We start from the raw sequence: 18,937 nt of genomic DNA, 5'->3' as shown, positions 1-18,937 counted from the left end.
ACCCAGCAGCTCTCCCGACTGGCCGGGCCTGGACATAGGGCTCTGCGCAGGTAGCTTTCCCACTGGGGCCACCAATTGGTGCTGGATCTCGGGGCTGCACGTAGGACCTGCAGCAGTTTCAGTTTAATCAATTAAAAAAAAAACCCAGTGTAAATTTCTGTGTGGGCAACTTTATGTCGGTTTACCGTTGCGCGCTAAACCCGTACGAGTGTCCCCAGGCAAACTTGAACCAGTTTCGCTCAATCAGTTTAAAACCGTGCCTCTGGTCAAACCGGTACAACTTTTGTAAGTAGACCAGGCCTCTGTATCACTTGTAGCGTCAGTCATGTTAGTGTGTGCCGTAATTCATTTTACGTACGTTTTGGTGCTTTAAAGGGTATTACTTTCTGTGGCATTATGACCCACCAAATTGTGTACGTTTGTTGTTGTTATTGGAAATTGATCTGTGGTAATCCCCACATGTTAAGAGAGCATTAGTATTTAACTTTTTCTGTTGGATTAAAAAAAGACTCCTCTATCTGGATTACTTTTGATTTCCTTCTGGTTTCGTACTGGGAATTACTTGCAACTTATTTTATCACGTAACTTGTTTTTAGAATTCTACTCGAGATGCTTTGACCAATAGAACTATCAAACCCTTATTGAATGCATTCAACCAGATTCCTGGAAGGTAAGGAGTTATCGTTTCATTTTTAAAAATGTCTTTTCAACTAATTATTATTGATCCTGAACGTTTCATCAGTACTGTTTAAAACTTTACTATTTGTAGTGAAAATGAAAAGAAATGCACCCTGGATCAATCTTTCAGAGTTGTTCTAGAAGAGGAAATTGTAAGTATTTCGTTCACATCACTGTAACTATTTGTTGATACAAATTGAAATTGTATATTGTAAATTAATGTACAACTTGTGTATATTTATTTATATTGTGTATTTATTTTCCATTTGAGTGTACTATTTTGGCTATTAGTAAAAACTTTCAGAAACTATTAGGATATCTGTTGGAAACATGAATCACTTTGCCATATTTTAAAAATAATCTATTGAAAGATGCTTTCACAAATGTCTCATAGTCTAGTGATGTTTATAAAATCTCTCTTGAAGTATTTATTGTTTACAGTAGTTTTTAAAAATCTGTACTTTAGTTCCAAATTATAAATCTGTATGATTTATGATATAACAGCTTTTATATAGGATCTAAGAGTGCTTTTTTCATTATTTAGCCCTTGAAGGAATACCCTACGGGTAAAACAAAACTGAAAACAATAACTTGCATGAAAGAATACCTAACAGAGTGTAGACTTATAGGATTTCATTCTGCCCTCTGAAAAGAAATACTTTAAAAAAAAGTTGCACATTCCCAAACATTTTGTAGTGTAGGCTCATAAGGGCCTTTTAATCTTTGATTAGAATAGTATCACCGTTCATTCCAAAGCAATATACAAAATATATAGAAAATCATTTCACCCAGCAGCCAAAATGCAGATGCTTCAGGGGGAGGGGGATAGGGAAAATGTTAACTGTTTAATAGCACCCAACATGTCTACATTGTGGGGACTATAGCAGCATAGTTGTGGCTATGTTGACATAACTCCATAGTATAGACACAGTCCAAAGTGATGGAAGGGTTTTTACATCACTGTAGGAGCTCCATGTTCCTGAGCGACAGTAGCTAGGCTGACAGAAGCATTCTATAAATCTGGCTACATCTACCCTTGGGGTTAGAGCTGAATAGCTGCAGCGCTCAGAGATGTGGATTTTTCATACTCTGGAGTGCCATACCTATATGGACCTAAAATTTACCATGCCACTGTTTATGAAAGGTATCAGGTCATCGAAATTGCAGAGGAAATCTAGAGAGATTGTAACTACACATGTTGGAATAAGGGTATTCCAAATAGCACTGGCCATGCATAATGTGCTATAGAGTCTTTAATGACCAAAAGTAATCAGGAAATGTCACTCAACTGCATGAGTTTAACTTGGTATTAGTTTCATATGAAATACTTGCTACTGAATGTTACTTCCTAGTGTGCTTAAATTCATGGGAAGATGAACATTGACTTTTCTTTATGCTCATAGTGAGATTTTGAACATTTGTAATATAAAATATACTTGAGTAAAAAGACGTTAGCTTTCTCTGGCTTTAGTAAATGCATCTGATCGAAATAGTACAAATTACTTGAATTCTGTAATAAATCTGTCTTACATTTGTTTAGATAAACCAAGCCTCATGTGAAAATGTCTTGGCTATTATTTCTCTTGCTATTAATGGAGTTACAGATGGTGAGTGAGTAATTATATAAAACAGCCTGATACGAGGTATAAGTTTGTGTGCTTACCATATCATCCTCTTTCATTAGTATTTACAAACGTCGACTCCGCTAGTGAATGGTCCTTAGCTTAACTGTTTGCACTGATGCTAAGATATTATGGTGATCTAACAGTAGTAGAGCTCTTGCATAGGACAGCTGCTTAACTTCTGCTAGCTGAACTTGTAACTGCTGTACATATTGGAGTGGATCCTTTTTAAAAAGCATAGTGGGAGTCTGAGTTCATTTCTGGACTCTTCTCTCAGGTTGTAATAGCACTTACATAGCACTTTTCATCCATGGATCTCTAAACTCTTTACAAATGTGGGTTTTGTTATCCTGATTTTACTGTTGAGAAGAGAGAGACAGTGAGGTTAATTGACCAATGTCCTATAACATCTTATTGGAACAGAAACTTATCTCCTGGCTTTCCATGCTGGTCCCCCAGCAGTAACTAACCTGCTGCAACACAGCTGTGTTCGTAGTATTTGAGTCTTTGTCTTTACAATGTCTTTTTAGAATTGTGAATGTGAATTGAGACAATGGTGGAAGCCCTCTTGCATAGAACCCCTGGTCATCAATTCCATTTGTTTATGAATGGAAAAACATAAGTCACTTAAGTGTATTCCTGTTAAATATTTGTTTTGTTGAGTAAAATTTTATATGAACGGTAGTAATCATCTTTTGTCAAAATGTTTGTATTTCATAAATGATCAGTGTAAGGTGTGACCATTTAGCTGTGGTTGCATATGCTGTGTTCCTCAGTAATTTCTGCATCCATTTATCAGAGCACCATTGTAACAGTCACTTGACTAAATGACAATAATAACCATCATCAAAAGCTTTATCTTTGAAGTAGAAGTAGAACGGTTAAACTGGAAGTCTGAAAAAGGAGGATGGGGGTGGGGGGGGAGGGAATATGAGGCTCTGCCTCTTCAATTCTGAAGAATTAGTCACTCAGTGATGAAAACACTGACATTTCTGAATTGTTTCTTGGTAGAGGGCAGATTCTACTTCAAAAAGCCTTACAGCAGTAGGCCCCACTATAGTTTCACTTTCTTCCTCTGAAAAAAGCAGCCCAATACCTTTTAATTGTTGGAATTTTTGTTTAAATTTAATTTTATTACATCTCTTAATTTGGGGACCTACCAAGTTTTGATAACTATTACTGTATCTTATTTGTAGTACAGCGGTACCTACGAAGTGCTAGGTACTGTACATACTTGTGCTCACACACACACACACGAAAACAGAAGAATTTACATTTTAGTCCCTACCGTTTCTGACTTTTTGTGGTAACTTCTTTCTCATGATACTTTGCAACTTCCTCATTCCATCTTTGTTAATACAGTTATTAGGTGCAAGTCTTTCTGACTAAAATGATCCTTGCACTCCCACCCCTCTCTAAAGGTATCTGTACAGCATCAACCCCTTTTGTTCTTCTGGGAGATGTTCTGGATTGCCTGCCTTTGGATCAGTGTGACAAAATTTTTACCTTTGTCGAAAAAAATGTCACTACATGGAAATCAGTGAGTATTTTTTCCAAAGTGTGTTTCGTTCATGCTGAAGATGATGATATGGAAGTATAAATGATTGACCAATTAACAAGATGGATTTTGTCTTTTATTTTTGTGTTGAAATAATGGAATAAATATTGTCAGTATTGCCTGCTTATAGGAAACACAGAAGGTAGGCTTGTAAGTATAGCAGATTCAGAACTGTTAACTTAGAGTTAAAAAATCATGATTGATTAAAAAAAAAAAGAATAAATCATCTTTTTGGTCTGTCTTGTTTTTATTAAATCCTCTGCCTATCCCAAATTGGAAATTCAACTCAAAATGTGTACAGAATGTGCACACGCAAAATGCAGGCCTCAGCTGCCATGTGCACCCACCCCTTCTTCCTCCCCCTTTCATTCCTCAGCAGCTTTCTCCCCTCTAGCCTGCAGGAGAAGGGGCTTCCCTTGGGCTCCTTCCTTCAGTAACTCTCCCTTCCTAGATTGTGGTTGGTGGTGGGGGTGAATCTGCTGCTGCCGCTGCCAAAGCCAAAGGATGTGCAGGCTCCAGTGCTCTGCGCTGCATGCAGCACAAGAACAGCAGCCTTCAGAAGTTGAAATGCCCAGTTTCCCCTTCAAACAGTATTTCTGAGTTTCCAGTTTTCTTGCATGATCATGAGAACCCCTCAAAATCAGCCCAAAATTTCAACGTTTACAATATCTTTAGTGTTGGCAGCTCTACAGATTTATCCATAAAAAGCTTCCGAGTACCCTCAAATAATTGTTCTCTGATCCTTGATCTAAATGTGACCTCCTAGCCATTCAGGACAGGTTTCTCTCATTCCAAACATCATCCATTTCATTCCTTGTACTGGCAGGTTTCTACTGTCAGCTGATGCTGTTCTAAATCTTGTGTTTATGTGCTTCTCTTAAATTTACATCTATACATAAAACACAGGGGAAAACTGGGTTACAAATCAGTATTTCTCACTGTGTTAAGAGCCTTTCAGAAAAAGCACATGAATTACCAGCATTTCTTGTATTTGTATGGAGGTTGGCATTAAGCTTGGGTTACTTTATGAACCAGAAATTTTCTTGGAATTCTTGGGACTTTTTTGTGGAGTCTTCCTTAAATAAGTGGAAGTTTGCTGTTGAGGTTTAAGAACAGGAAGGACTCAGATGGATTTATTTCTAATATCAATGTGATCTGTATTGTTGAGTTGAAAAGACAAAAGCTATTGAAGATTTGCAGCATCCTCCGAATGAGACTGATCCGTTTGCTCTGTTTTTCAGAATACATTTTATTCAGCTGGGAAGAATTACTTGCTGAGAATGTGCAACGGTGAGTAGCACTTTTTCGGGGAAGTGCAATGCAGGTCCAAAAACAGCTGAACAAAGCTAGAGTCTTAATATTTGAGTCACATTAGACTGTCCTCTAATAGTTTTTAAAATGATGAGCTGTTTGTCTTGGTAGCTACTCAAGACCCTTGCTGTTCAATAAGAGCTTCATTTTGATTATGGGGAAATTTCTCTCTATCACAGAGAAGGAGAGAGAGGGATGCTAGAAGAAAGTTTCTGAGTAACATTTAAGCCCTCATCATTGCCAGAGGCTGTATTGGAAGGAGTGGTCCAATAGGCTTCTTTCTGCAATTATCTTTAAAGACAATTTTAGGACTCTTGATCCACTAGAACACATTAGATAAAACATTTGAGGCCTGAGGGAGAAAGGGTCATTTAAGATGTCTCAAATTTATTTTGTTAGTTATGGAGATCCCACCTATCTGAACTCTTAAAATGAGTGCTAGAGACAAAATGGATGAAAAGTTGGGAGATAATACATGTGATAACATTAATGCTTATCTCTGCTTTCTCGTTTTTACATTATTTAGATCTCCTAAGAAGATTATCTAAATCACAGAACACAGTCTTCTGTGGAAGAATTCAGCTATTCCTGGCTAGATTATTTCCTCTTTCAGAGAAGTCAGGTGAGATTTTGTGTATTTCACATGAAAGAAGAGTAGCTTAAAAGATTAAATACTCCAGTCTCTAATAATCTTACTTCAAACAAAATTGACTTTAACCAGAAATCAGCTTTTAATTTTGACTTTAATATGTGTCTAACATAGAATTTAAAAATCATTCACTTTTTATAAATACAAACAGAAATTGTTACTTGATTTGTTTCCTACAGATTGGCTATTGTATGTTGAGTAATAATCATGAGCTGGCTTTATGAACTTCAATTCCCAGACTGACATAGCTGCTCTTTTTAAAAGTTGGTATTTTTTCTGCAGGACTCAATTTGCAAAGTCAGTTTAATCTGGAAAATGTCACAGTTTTCAATACTAATGAACAAGAGAGCACTCTAGGACAGAAGGTGAGAATTGATGCATTATGCTCAATGTGTCTGAGAAAATTTGTGTAAAACTATAGGAGAGCTGGCACAAAATAATCACAACCACTTTTAACCAGTATTTAGAATTATATACTTCTAACTCCGGTTATAGCACTCCTATAAAACATCATTCTGGTCTGGAACTTAACATGTATTTCACCCACTTTGTCAGCAATCATTATAGGTAGGATGGGATGTGGGAATTTTGAACCTTTTAACTTGAGGTTTGATTAAGATATTAACCCTCAAATAAGCTTTTCCTGACTACTTGTGAAACTGCAGTGCTAGCATGCTCTCTCTGATTTGCAGATTCAGGGCCTGTACAAGCCCTCTCAGAGCTCCATTGAAGTCAGGGAGTCTGCACTTGCATGGTCCATTACAGAATGAAAATATATATATGAGAGAGACACTCTCTGACTCTCACACACACCTATACAATATATATGTATTTGTGAGAGGGACCTAGTAGTGTAGGATACAGTAACTTAGAGGTTTTCTTTCAGTGTTGTCCTAAATTTTCTGAACCAAAAATTAAAGCAGTTTTTTAAAAAAGAGGAAGTTAGAAAAATCTGGAGTTTATTAAGAGACCAAAAGCGTAGTGTATGCTATTGACAGAGCTTTTTCCTCCTTGATGTTCTCTTTTGTATCTGCCTGTATTTCTCTTTGTGTCCCAGAAGTTAAACTAGGTGACTGCTCCTAATTTTTTCAATTCAAGAAAATTGAAAACCATTTTCGGAGCATATGTTGAGTGTAACTCCCCAAGAGATGGGGAGGGAAGAAGGGAAAAAATAATATAGGCTGCAATTCAGGAAAGCACTTAAGCACATGCTTATGCATCCTTCCTTCATACGGAGGCTGTCCTGGATCAGGCCTGTAGAGGGGAAAGGATTAAAGTGAAGGGGAATTCCCTTTACAAGTCATCACATTTCAAGACCCGTTTTAACTTCCATGTTTACTTAAAATGCAAATTGCAGCACTCGCTACCTTACCTATCAGTGTTCTAATAGTTGCTAGTTGAAGACCTGGCTTAAGAATGAACAAACCAAAAACTGTTCAGAGGATATTTTGTTTTGGTTCCAATGAATAATGAAGGTCTAGGAAACTGGAATAATGAGAATGACATGCAGATTCAAATGCGTATATGTAGTTTCTACGCTTAGAGTGTACTTTCTTCCCCCCTCCTCCCCCCCTTTCTGTCAGCACATAGAGGAGAGAGATGAAGGAATGGAAGTAGAAGAAGGTGAAATGGGAGATGATGAAGCGCCTACGAGTTGGTGAGCTTAAAGTTTAGTTTAGCTTTTAAAATTATGAAGTGAAAGCATGCGGTGGTAGATTGAAAACTGGAGTTTTAGCTTAAGAATGCTTAGTTTAGAAACTATATTCTTGTATGCTGTATTCAGAATTATTCCTTTCTTTAAACAGTTATGACCTAATGTAAAAAAAAAAAAATAGTCCAGTCCAATCTAAGTATTCACATTAATTTTAATACAGTATTGTCTTCAAATAATGAAAGAAGCCACATTTTTGATGTTACCAAAAAATACCGTAACAAGCATTTGATAGTGGTGGTTAACTAAAAACTGAATACAATATAAGACAGGCCGTGCCTACACTTACCAGTAGATCAGCACTGCTGTGATTGGTGCAGCAGGTGTTGATTTTAGCAATTCCGGTGATGACCCGCTAAGTCGATGGCAGAGTGCTCTTCCCTTGACTCTGGTACTCCAGCTCCCTGAGAAGAGTAAAGTAAATCAGCGGGAGAGCATCACCCATCAACTTCACTTATGTTATTCACATAGCTGGAGTAGTGTAACTTAGGTTGACTTACTGCAGTAGTATAGACAAGGCCTCGGGTAATAAAACTTCTTCATGGATCCAAATACCAGCCTATCTCATTTAAAAAATATTTATCCAAAGTGTTCTTAGGCCAGAATTTTCAAATATGAGTATACAAAGTTTGCCATTTAAATAGATGGCTCTGAAAAATCAAGCCACTTATTTGGTGCCTAACTTCAGTAACCCACAACTGACGGTTATTGCCTATGGGTTTATAGAATGTCCTCAGTTCAGTTAATGTAATTGAAGACTTAAATTTTTGTTTAAGCCTTTTATTTAATTAAACTAATTACCTTCTAACTTATTACTAATTTTCAAAATACTAAATGAACAGTTAAAAGAAATTCTCTATTTTCTGGCTTGCAACATGGGGGTGCATGAAGAGAAGATAAACTGCAAGCTACTTGACTTCTAACTCACATCACCACCTTAATTGTAATTGACAGTGTAATTGGCACTGAGGTTGAAAATCATTCCAGTAAAGTGGCTGAGCAGTTTACCATTGTCCTCGATCAAGAAAATGCTCAATGTAATAGGAAAAAGCTTGTTCCCTGAGGCTTTTATGTTAAAGAAGCTTCTTTCTGATTATCCACATTCCATTTAAGTGGCTTCACCTGTCCCAGAGGGAGAGCTGGAGACACTGCGGTGCAAGGCATAATCAACAAGGTGCTTTTTTTTTTAATGGACTTTGTGTCAGCATTTATAGAACAAACTTCTGCTCAGATTATTGATGAAATTCTTAGTGTAATTAGTTTTACGGGTACTAAACAGCATGTTTGTTCTTTTTGCCACACAAATTGGTGTCCTTTGCCATCTTGCTATATTATTAGAGGAGTGGTAAACCAGTGAGGCAGAAGCAGTAAATGTAAGCTTGTAATAGTGCTGCATTCACAGTGGTTGAATCATTAGTGTGAAAGCAGCTGTGCTCTAGGATTTTGTTGCTATGGATTCCAGGTCAGATGAGCCAGATGTAAAGTACATGCATATAATCAGAAAATATTGCACTGAAACAGTAATAGCAGGATTGATATATCAATATCATGATCACTTTTTAAAAAAAAATTGTAGTATTGAAGCAGGGGTGGCCAACCTGTGGCTCCGGAGCCACATACGATTCTTCAGAAGTTAATATGCGGCTCCTTGTATAGGCATCGACTCTGGGGCTGGAGCTATAGTCGCCACTTTCCAGTTTGCAGGGGGTGCTCACTGCCCAACCCCTGGCTCTGCCACAGGCCCTGCCCCCACTCCACCCCTTCCTGCCCCCTCTCCTGTGACTGCCATGCCCTCACTCCCCCCCATCCCTCCCCTCTTGCATACCACAAAACAGCTGATTGGGAGGGAGGGGGAGGTGCTGATCTGCAGAGGTGCTGGGGGAGGGGAGCTGACGTGGGGCTGCTGACATTTTACTGTGGCTCTTTGGCAATGTACATTGGTAAACTCTGGGTCCTTCTCAGGCTTAGGTTGGCCACCCCTGTATTGAAGGAATGAGAAATATATGGCTTTATAGATTTGCCGCTCCTTGATGCTTCAAAGTTTGAAGTGTTACCACTGACATACCCTTCTGAGGAATGAGTCAATGCATACTTAACACCACACTCCCTTAAAGCCAGAAATGTTTGTTGAAGTGGGTCCATTAAGGGACCTTACTGATATAAATATCCTGTCATAAATCATGACCTGAGAGAGACTATGCTCTGAATCAGGACAGCAGTTGAGCACATGAAAGCAGAAAGCCTATAAGGAATGGAAGATGGGATGGTCAGCAAGGAAAGCTGCCACTTGGAAGTCAGAAGGCATAGGGGAAAAGTGAGAACTGCCAAAAGCCAAGCAGAGTTGGACCTTGAAAAGGAAACTAAAACCAATAGTAAACAGTTCTTAGCCATATAAATGAAAACAAGGAAAGAAGAAGTGGGGACCGCTAAGCAATGAGGGTGGGGGTGGAGGTTAAAGATAATCTAGGCATAGCCCAGCATCTAAACAAATACTTCACTTCAGCTTTTAATAAGGGTAAGGAGTAGCTTAGGGGTAGTGGCAGGGTGGCTAATAGAAACAAGGATATGGAAGTAGAAATTACCACATCTGAGGTGGAAGTCAAACTCAAACAGCTTAATGGGATCAAATCGGGGTGATTGGATAATTTCCATCCAAGAATATTAAAGGAACTGGCAGATGAAATTGCAAGCCCAGCAGCAAGAATCTGTAAACTAGGGGGGCATACCCTATGAGAGAAGTGCTAATATAGAACCTCTTTTTAAGAAAGGGGTGGGGGGGGAATGATCTTGGAAACTACAACCCTATTAATTTGATCTCAATTTTATGCAAGGCCTTGGAACAAATTTTGAAAGAGAAAGTAGTTAAGGACATAGAAGTAATTGGGATAAAATTCAGTGTAGTTTCACAAAAGGTAGATGGTGTCAGACCAACCTTATCTTTTTCTTTGAGAAGATAATTGATATTTTTAGACAAAGGAAATGCGGTAGATCTAATCTACCTGGATTTCAGTAAAGCATTTGATATAGTTCCACATGGGAAATTATTAGTTACATTGGAAAAGCTGTAGATAATCTGAGAATTGAAAGGTGGCTAAGGAACTGATTGAAGGAGAGACTATAGCAGGTTCTACTGAAAGGTGAACCGTCAGGCTGGAGTGAGGTTACTGGTGGAGTTTCTCAGGGATCAGTCTTGGGACAATCTTATTTCACACTTTTTTTATTCATGACTTTGGCACAAAAAGTGAGGGTGAGCTAATAAAATTTGCAGATGACCCAATGTTGGGAGGTATTGCCAATACAGCGGAGGACTGGCATATCATACAAGAAGATATGGATGACCTTAAAAACTGGAGTAATAGAAATGAGATGAAATTTAATAGTGCAAAGTCATGTAGTTAGAGACTGACTAACAAGAATTTTTGCTATAAGCTGCAGAACACATCCGTTGGAAGTGACCGAGGAGGAGGAAAAACCTGGTCGTCGACTATGAGCCACCAATATGATCCAGCTTTGAAAAAGCCTAATGCAATACTAGAATGCATCAGGCAAGGTTTTCCAGTAGGGATAGAGAAGTGTTACTACCATTATACAAGGCACTGGTGTGATCTCATCTGGAATACTGTGTGCAGTTCTTGCCTCCCATGTTTAAGAAAGGTGAATTCAAACTGGAAGAGGTACGGAGAAGGGCTACTAGGATGTCCAAAGGAATGGAGAACCTACTTTACAAGAGGCGACTTAGAGCTTGGCTTGTGTAGCTTAACCAAATGAAGGCTCAGGGGAGATATGATTGCTTTCTATAAATACATCCAGGGGATAAACACCAGGGAGGGAGAAGAGTTATTTACAGTAAGTGCCAATGTTGGCACTAGAATAAGTAGATATAAACTGGCCATCAACAAGTTTAGGGTTGAAATTGAGCAAAAGTTTCTAACCATTGGAGGAGTGAATTCTGGAAAAGCTTCCCAAGGAGAGCAGTGGGGACAAAAAACCTAACTGGTTTCAAGACTAAGCTTGATAAGTTTATGATGAGGTTGCCTACAATGACATGTGACCCATCCATGGCTGATAGTAAATATCTCCAATGCATGGAGATGGGACAGTAGGTGGGGAGGGCTCTGAATTACTACAGTGAATTCTTTCCCAGGTGTCTGGCTCTTGAGTCTCACCGAAATGTTTAGGGTCTAACTGATCACCATGTTTGAGGTCACGGGAATTTTCCCCTAGGTCAGATTGTCAGAGTCCCTGTGGGGTTTTCACCTTCCTTTGTAGCAAGGGGAACAGCTGGTTTGAACTACAGTAAATAATGGATTCTTTTGTCTTGAAGTCTTTAAATCATGATTTGAGGACTTCCGTAACTTGGAGATTATGGGGCTGTTACAGGAGTGGGTGGGTGAGGTTCTGTGGCCTGCAATATGCAGGAGGTCAGACTAGATGATGATGATGATGATGATGGTCTAATCTGACCTTAAAGTCTGAGTTGATACTGTTTTTCCTTTCTGTCCACTTGCTCCCCTGGTTTTTTGTTTTTTTAACTCGATTTTTTTAAATACCCGTATTGGGTAAATTTCTTTACCCTCTCCTACTCTCTCATGTTCATGGGAGGAGTGGAACATAGTATGGTCGCCGACGTGGTTAATGTGAATACCATTGGAAAAGAGTAATTAACAAGCTACTGTTTCAGCCTGTGACTATGTAGCTAGCCACAGGAACAGCTCCTCCTAGAAGCCACTATGTCAGTGGGAAGAGAAGCCAGACAGCTTTCAAATGACTAACTGTTGCTTTACCAACAGCAGCAGGCTCATATTTAAAATGGGTGATCTTTAGTCATGTCCCTCCCTGTAGTTATTTCTCCTCTGCCTTGTTTTCCACCTGATATCGGCCCCAAAGGCTGAAAGAGAATCTGTAGGCATAGTTACCGTGATCGTGTGAATGACCATTACAAATCAAACTGGCTAACTTGCATGCACAGTTACTATTGGTGCATGTGAAATCACTGTCTCAGGTGGTGTGTGAGAGCAATTCTAAAATTTGTGCCTAGAAGATGCAGAATCTGAACCTAAAATTGTTTGGTGTTTAATTTAAAGGGCCAGTTCAGGAACCCAGGTAGTTGCATAATAAATTGCTACCTGCAACACCCATCTCAAATCCATTCATGTTTCTCTAGCCATTACAAGGTAAAGGCACTGCCCCAGTATGTCTTAATATGTTTTAACGTGGGTTGCCTAAAAGAGGAAAGGCAACATACACTGTTTTCAAGCGTCCATAGACTGGTTACAGTATCGGTCATTATTGCATGCTTTGAGGAGAGGAGGCTGTACTGCTTCTCTGCCTATGGAAGTGTTGAACTTGGAGAAAGAGTTCAAGAAAAGTGTTCTGATCCTAAAATAACAGCTGAAAATGAACAGGCTGAATGAAACCCCCTGTTTTGGCCTGATATTCTGAGTTACTGTCTCTAGGAAGGGCTTACTACTGGCTTTTCATTTTTTTGATTTACAAGAATAGTGGTGGTTTTGTTTTCAGTGATTCTGTATTCATGAAAATGGATCTTTATTTGTTTAGCATTTTTATCCCAAACTAGCCAGAGTAAAATAATGATTTGCTTTGTTAGCTCCATTCCAATAGATTACAACCTGTATAGAAAATTCTGGTCGCTTCAGGATTACTTTAGGAATCCTGTGCAGTGCTATGAGAAGATCTCGTGGAAGACATTTCTTAAGGTAATTTGTGTTCCTATATTAAACCTGTTCAGCAATTCACCTTTTGTTCCACAAGTGAAAGTATTGTTTCCAAAGATTAAACTATTCATGATACTGGAAAGTAAGAGTGCACGAGTTCATGCATTATACATTTTGTGCAGAGTTAGACATGCAGTTATTTGTTTGTACACACAGTAGGTCAGCTAACAAAGCTACATGTATATATGATTTTCCTGACATTTATAGAAATGCTGATGTGTTCCAACAATATCAAAAGCCGTTTTTCTTTTGTTAATAGCAAAAACCAGAACTTTCTTTTTTCCCTAGATAAGAAAAAAACATTTGCTTTAGGCTTAAATCTTGCAAATGAATCCAGGGAGGTGTGCCTTTTTGGAGTCCTGTTGATGCCAGTGGGATTTTGTGCAAGATAATGTTCTGCTTAGGCAGGTCCTTTTAGAGTCCCTGTAGAGTCAGGACTTTATGTTGTGATTTGAAGCTGCCATATACACATAGTAGCTTATTGTACCAGTTGGATAGTGAATAACAATGTTTCAGTTTTGCCAGCTATGTAGATATGAGTATGATTAGTAAATATAATTGCTAAACTGTTTCTGTAATAGACAATGGCTTATAATCATTTGTCTTAAAATTCTACCTTTTGTTACTCAGTAGAAGGAAAACTTTCTTATTTCAAACCACTTGCTATATGTGCTACTGGTAAAATGCTTGATCTCATGGGCGGATTTTATTTTTAAAGTTACATCTTGGTTAAGGTTTTAAAACATTCTTCACTTTTTAAAATCTCTGTAAAAGGAAAAAAAATTATTTTGGGGTACCAAGAATGACAGGACTTAACCAAGCCAAATTTGGAAATTCTCACAAAGGTTCTCCATGAAAATGAATTGTTGTTAGCATAATTTTTTAAAGTATATTTTAAATTAATTCTAAAAGTAGAGACTTAAGTTTAACTATTAGTACCTGCTCTAGCATGTGCAAAAGGAAGTGTGATGGTGCCTGAGTATAGCACTAAAACCATTATGGAGAAAGCTCTTACACACACTGATTAAACAGGAAAGCACTAAATGTGTATCTTAAAAATAGAGTTCAAATCATTTTCACTTTATGGATTAAATTGTGTCAAATGTACTCTGTGCATTAGTTCTTTTGAAAAACTAAGTGATTCAGAAGTATTGAAGCTTTGAAACAAGTGCTTTCTGGGAAGTGAGTGGCCCAAAATGGCTAGACAAATTATAGGTGGTGAAAATTTCATGTGGCTTTTTTCAAGATCTAAGTGTCTGTCAGTTTCCCTGAAATTTTCATGCTCACACACCCTCTCCTTTGGTATGACTGTGAGCAAGACCTTACAGGCCAAAGTTTTGTGTGTGTGTGTGTGTGTGTGTGTGTGAGAGAGAGAGGAAACATTAGAAAATGGGGCAGGGAGACAGGGACAATATAGGGCTTAGAACTGAACTTGTCTTGCAACTTTAACTGTAGGGAGCCATAGCCATAGTTTCAGTAATACCAGTCAGCTTCCTTTTTCGCACATTATAAATTATTTAAGTTTTCAGTAATTTCCACTTAACGCTTGAAGGACAACATATTCATACTTTTTGTCTTGAATTACTCAAGAAGCTAACAGTCAAGTTTTCCTGTGCAAAATTCATTCTACATCAGACTTTTAAGTGGATAACTTTTGTGTTTTGGCTAACATTACACACAGATGTTCCTACTGATTGTGAATAGCAAACTTATATTTACTAGCTCAAAACCTTCTAGGATTGGTACTGTTTTTCTAATTAAAAAATGCATAGCTGGTATTTTCACATAAGTACCATTTGCTTTACAGTACTCCGAAGAAGTTTTGGCTGTTTTTAAAAGCTACAAATTGGATGACACACAGGCCTCCAGAAAAAAGTTGGAAGAACTAAAAACAGGGGGAGAACATGTCTACTTTGCAAAGTTCTTAACTAGTGAAAAGGTATTGTACCTGACTTCCATTTTTGTATAAAGACGGAAAAGCTTGGATACCGATAAAAGTTGGTACAGTTGCAATTTGTACCATCTGACCTATATTGTTCCATAATGTTACAATTTAGAAGGAAAACGAGCAAAAGTAAATATTTACAATCTTTTTTTCTTATCACATACAACTGAACTTTCAACGCTTAAAATGAGCATATAGTTGTTTTACCTGCACTTTCTGCTTTATTGTATCGTAATTTTTGAGGAAATTATTGCAAATCTCTTTTAGTGTTGTAGTAATCTGCATAGAATGCAAAGAATTATGTACTTTATGGCAATTGCATGATTTTAAGTTGATAAATACTAAAATATCTACCCTTTGAAATAATATACATCATTTAACTTTGAAATAATTCATATGGTACCAGAGTTACCTTTTTTGTTTTGAGCTGCTTCTTCTTCTCTTCTCCCCCCCCCCCCCCCCCCTTGAGTTTCCTGAGCCATCTTGTATAGTGGAGCATAAAACTGTTCCATTGCTATTACTTTAGACAATGACAAGTGGGTGCAGAGACTAGTGTGGCCAATACCTTTTCACAGAGCCCAAGTATACGTAGTGTCTGACACATCATAGCCCCTTTTGCACAGTCAAGGGAACTGTCGGAGTTTTTATTCTTTTCCTTAACTTGTCGTGTAGCAGTAATACTGCTTGGGAGCCAAGCACTGGACCACCTCAGTAGGAAGTTTTGCTGGGAGAAATTGAATCTGGTAGTAAAAACTAGATGTTGTTTTTTGTAAAATCTGTGCTGCAACACAAATGTTGCATGGGAAAGAAGTGTTCAGAGCCCTTTTTTAGTTAGTTTTTTAAACTTTTAATTATGCAGGGTAATAGCTTTTCAGGGTTGCAAATGTATGCTGGTAAAGGGAAAAATAGTTTTACATCTGTGAGCGCATTTGTGGTGGGTGTCCAAATCCTTGCACACTTGAAATGAATGATGCCTCGGGTAGAATGCTGTAAAACTGGCCTGCGTAACAGTATAAAACCTTTGAAATGGATTCAAGGAACCATGAGTTGCCCATATACACCATTCTTCATGCTTTTATCTTTTCTTAACAGATATCACATTAATATATCACCCAAGACATCAAAGTTGGTGTCTTAGTAGAGAAGGCATTCTAATAAAAGTGAGGCAGAATGATACATAATACATTTTGAAGATCATTAAGATGAATTGCCACATATGGACAATCTTGACTACAGATTTCACTATATTTGAATAACTTCAGATTTATGTAGGCTAAGTTGAGACTGCTCCTATCAAATACATACAAGCTTTCCATTTGAAAGCTTGAAGATCTGAAAATATATTGGATCAGATGAATCATGTATAGTTGGTATGGGGTTTTTTAACCTAGCTTTTTTGGGTTTTTTTAGCTAATGGATTTACAGCTGAGTGACAGTAACTTCCGCCGTCACATCTTGCTACAGTATCTAATACTATTTCAGTATCTAAAGGGACAGGTCAAATTTAAAAGGTAAGTTGGGAATGTTTGTCTTTTTGGGGGAGATTGGGTTTATAAGTACAAGCAGACTAATGCATTTTTAAAAGACACCAAATTTTGCTGTCCTTTTAATGGAAAATCTTCTGTAAAACTTAGGAAGAGATCTGATAATGGGATTTGGGCTGTCTGAGAGATCTGACAGTGAGGAACATCTGGTTGAAGGATCTGGCCCTTTGTATGCTAAAGGGGGGTGGGGGTGGGGGTGTGTGTGTCCAAAATACCAGCAGCAGTGGTTGTGGTCTTTTTTTTTTTATAATCCTAAAGTGACATGACAGAGTTTTCTTATGTTGCTAAATACTCTAATTTTGCTGTATTAGAGTACAACTTTCTAAATTTAAAACAATGTTTGCAATTTCCAGACTTACCCCACTAATACATTTAGATCATTCATTTCTTGTGCTGTGTACATATGATTTGCCTACTGAGTTTATTATAATTAAGGTTAAGATTTTGGCATGAGGATTTTTATTAAAATTCACGGGCAGAACATGGGCAATAAATCATGGAAGTCAGAGCCCTGCCGGTTGCAGGGGGCTGAAATGGAATTCACAGACTCCATGACCTTTGTGACCAAATCATATCCTTAATTATAATTAATCATACTTACCTCTTATTATGGTGCTTCTAGTTAGCACATCTCTGAGCACTTTATAAAGGAGGTCAGTATTATTATCTCCATTTGACAGACAGGAGGAAGTGATGTGCCCAAGCTCTCCCAGCAGGGTAGTGACATAGGCAGGAATAGAATGCAGGTCTCCCAAGTCCCACCCCAGTGTCCTACCCACTGGGCAAAACTGCCCTACAATCCAATTTGGGCACAAATACTAACTTTATTCTCCTGTCTACATAAATATTCATTTTATTAGGCTAGTGTAGACCAACCTGGAATAAAATAGGGATATGACAGCATAAAATTTCATATAGCTATTGTAAGATAATACTGATTTTCTAAAAGAGCTAACAAATTTCACATTCCTCTAACTAGAGGGCTCCTTGCAGAAATCTTTCTTCCATAAGTTGACTAGCCATAACCATGTTTATATTTACTTTTGAACATAGCTAGTGCCCCACAAAAAAGATGAATTTTTACATACTGTGTTGCTACTGAATGGTTTGATTCAGGCTTTATATTCCTAGGGATCCTCTTTACAAATGGACTTTTTTCTTTCACCAGTGAAAACTCAAAAATAGAATTTAAAGTTCGTTTTCAGTTTGTAAAAATTACTCATCTTTTGTAAATGAACCAAGTCACAGATCTTGTTAATAGTTCACGTCTCCCTTCCCCTCTTACCTGCCACTCTTGTTGAGATTCTAGATGCATAAAGAAAGCAATGTCCTTTGTTTTGTGAAGTCTACAGAATAGGCTGAAGTTATTGTTTGAGATGAATGTGGGTTTTCTACTGTAGTTCATTGCTTACTGTTCCTAGATTCATTGGTTCCTTTCAAACACTGCTGGCTAACTACAAACCTCTTCCTCACATATAGAAAATTTTAATGTTCAAATTACAAATTTGAATATACAGCATCTCATGTGCCAGCCTGTTTTTACTCAGTGCTTTTTTCCCCCCACCCACAGTTCAAACTACGTTCTAACTGATGAACAGTCCCTCTGGATTGAAGATACTACAAAACTGGTTTACCAGGTCAGTACAGTAGAGAACAAACAATGCATGCTCTAATTCTTTTCTTGTAACTCGAAGGAACTCTCTCTGAATTGGCTTCCTTACTCCATTTGCTGTTTTGTATTATCAGTTTTTAATAATTCAACACAGCTGTACTATGGAAATTTAGCTATGTTGTCTTCCTAAATGTGAAAAAACACTAGAAATCTTGGAAAAATACCAGAAAGGCAGATAGATAGCGTTTCTTATCCATGAAGTGCTTACCACAGTTTTTGGTTGTTTACCTTCTTTCAAATGTTCTGCTACAAATTATATTGCCAAAAGTTAATACTAATCATATGATTTCTTCCAATTGCAGCTTCTTTCAGAAAACCCCCCAGATGGGGAAAGATTCTCAAAAATGGTAGAGGTAAGTATTTTAAAAAAAAAGACACATACTAAATTGTAATTTTATCTAAACAGAATCAAAGTAGGCTCTAAAAGAATGCCATTGATCTCATATCTATCTAGTCAGTTTTTAAGGTATGAAGTAAAAGTTTCAGGTGCCATAACCAACACCAATTCCCCC

The 18,937-nt window shown here is 37.8% G+C and overlaps 1 protein-coding gene across 2 annotated transcripts in view; it reads left to right on the top strand.

Annotated features, from left to right (window-relative positions):
* Positions 1–18,937, top strand: part of THOC1 (THO complex subunit 1) — a 55,891-nt gene that overhangs the window by 532 nt on the left and 36,422 nt on the right. For both annotated transcript variants that reach the window (XM_074944523.1, XM_074944524.1), the window contains exons 2-14: positions 597–670; positions 770–830; positions 2,219–2,285; positions 3,722–3,840; positions 5,100–5,148; positions 5,696–5,791; positions 6,101–6,183; positions 7,402–7,475; positions 13,138–13,246; positions 15,072–15,203; positions 16,620–16,720; positions 18,324–18,390; positions 18,728–18,778. In XM_074944523.1, the coding sequence (XP_074800624.1) occupies positions 597–670; positions 770–830; positions 2,219–2,285; positions 3,722–3,840; positions 5,100–5,148; positions 5,696–5,791; positions 6,101–6,183; positions 7,402–7,475; positions 13,138–13,246; positions 15,072–15,203; positions 16,620–16,720; positions 18,324–18,390; positions 18,728–18,778 (1,083 nt within the window). The remainder of the gene's footprint in view (positions 1–596; positions 671–769; positions 831–2,218; positions 2,286–3,721; positions 3,841–5,099; positions 5,149–5,695; positions 5,792–6,100; positions 6,184–7,401; positions 7,476–13,137; positions 13,247–15,071; positions 15,204–16,619; positions 16,721–18,323; positions 18,391–18,727; positions 18,779–18,937) is intronic.

The sequence above is a fragment of the Natator depressus genome, chromosome 2, assembly GCF_965152275.1.
Source record: "Natator depressus isolate rNatDep1 chromosome 2, rNatDep2.hap1, whole genome shotgun sequence".
Taxonomy (NCBI): Eukaryota; Metazoa; Chordata; order Testudines; family Cheloniidae; genus Natator; species Natator depressus.
The sequence above is the reverse complement of the archived record's forward strand: the minus strand, read 5'-3'. Positions and strand labels throughout refer to the sequence as shown.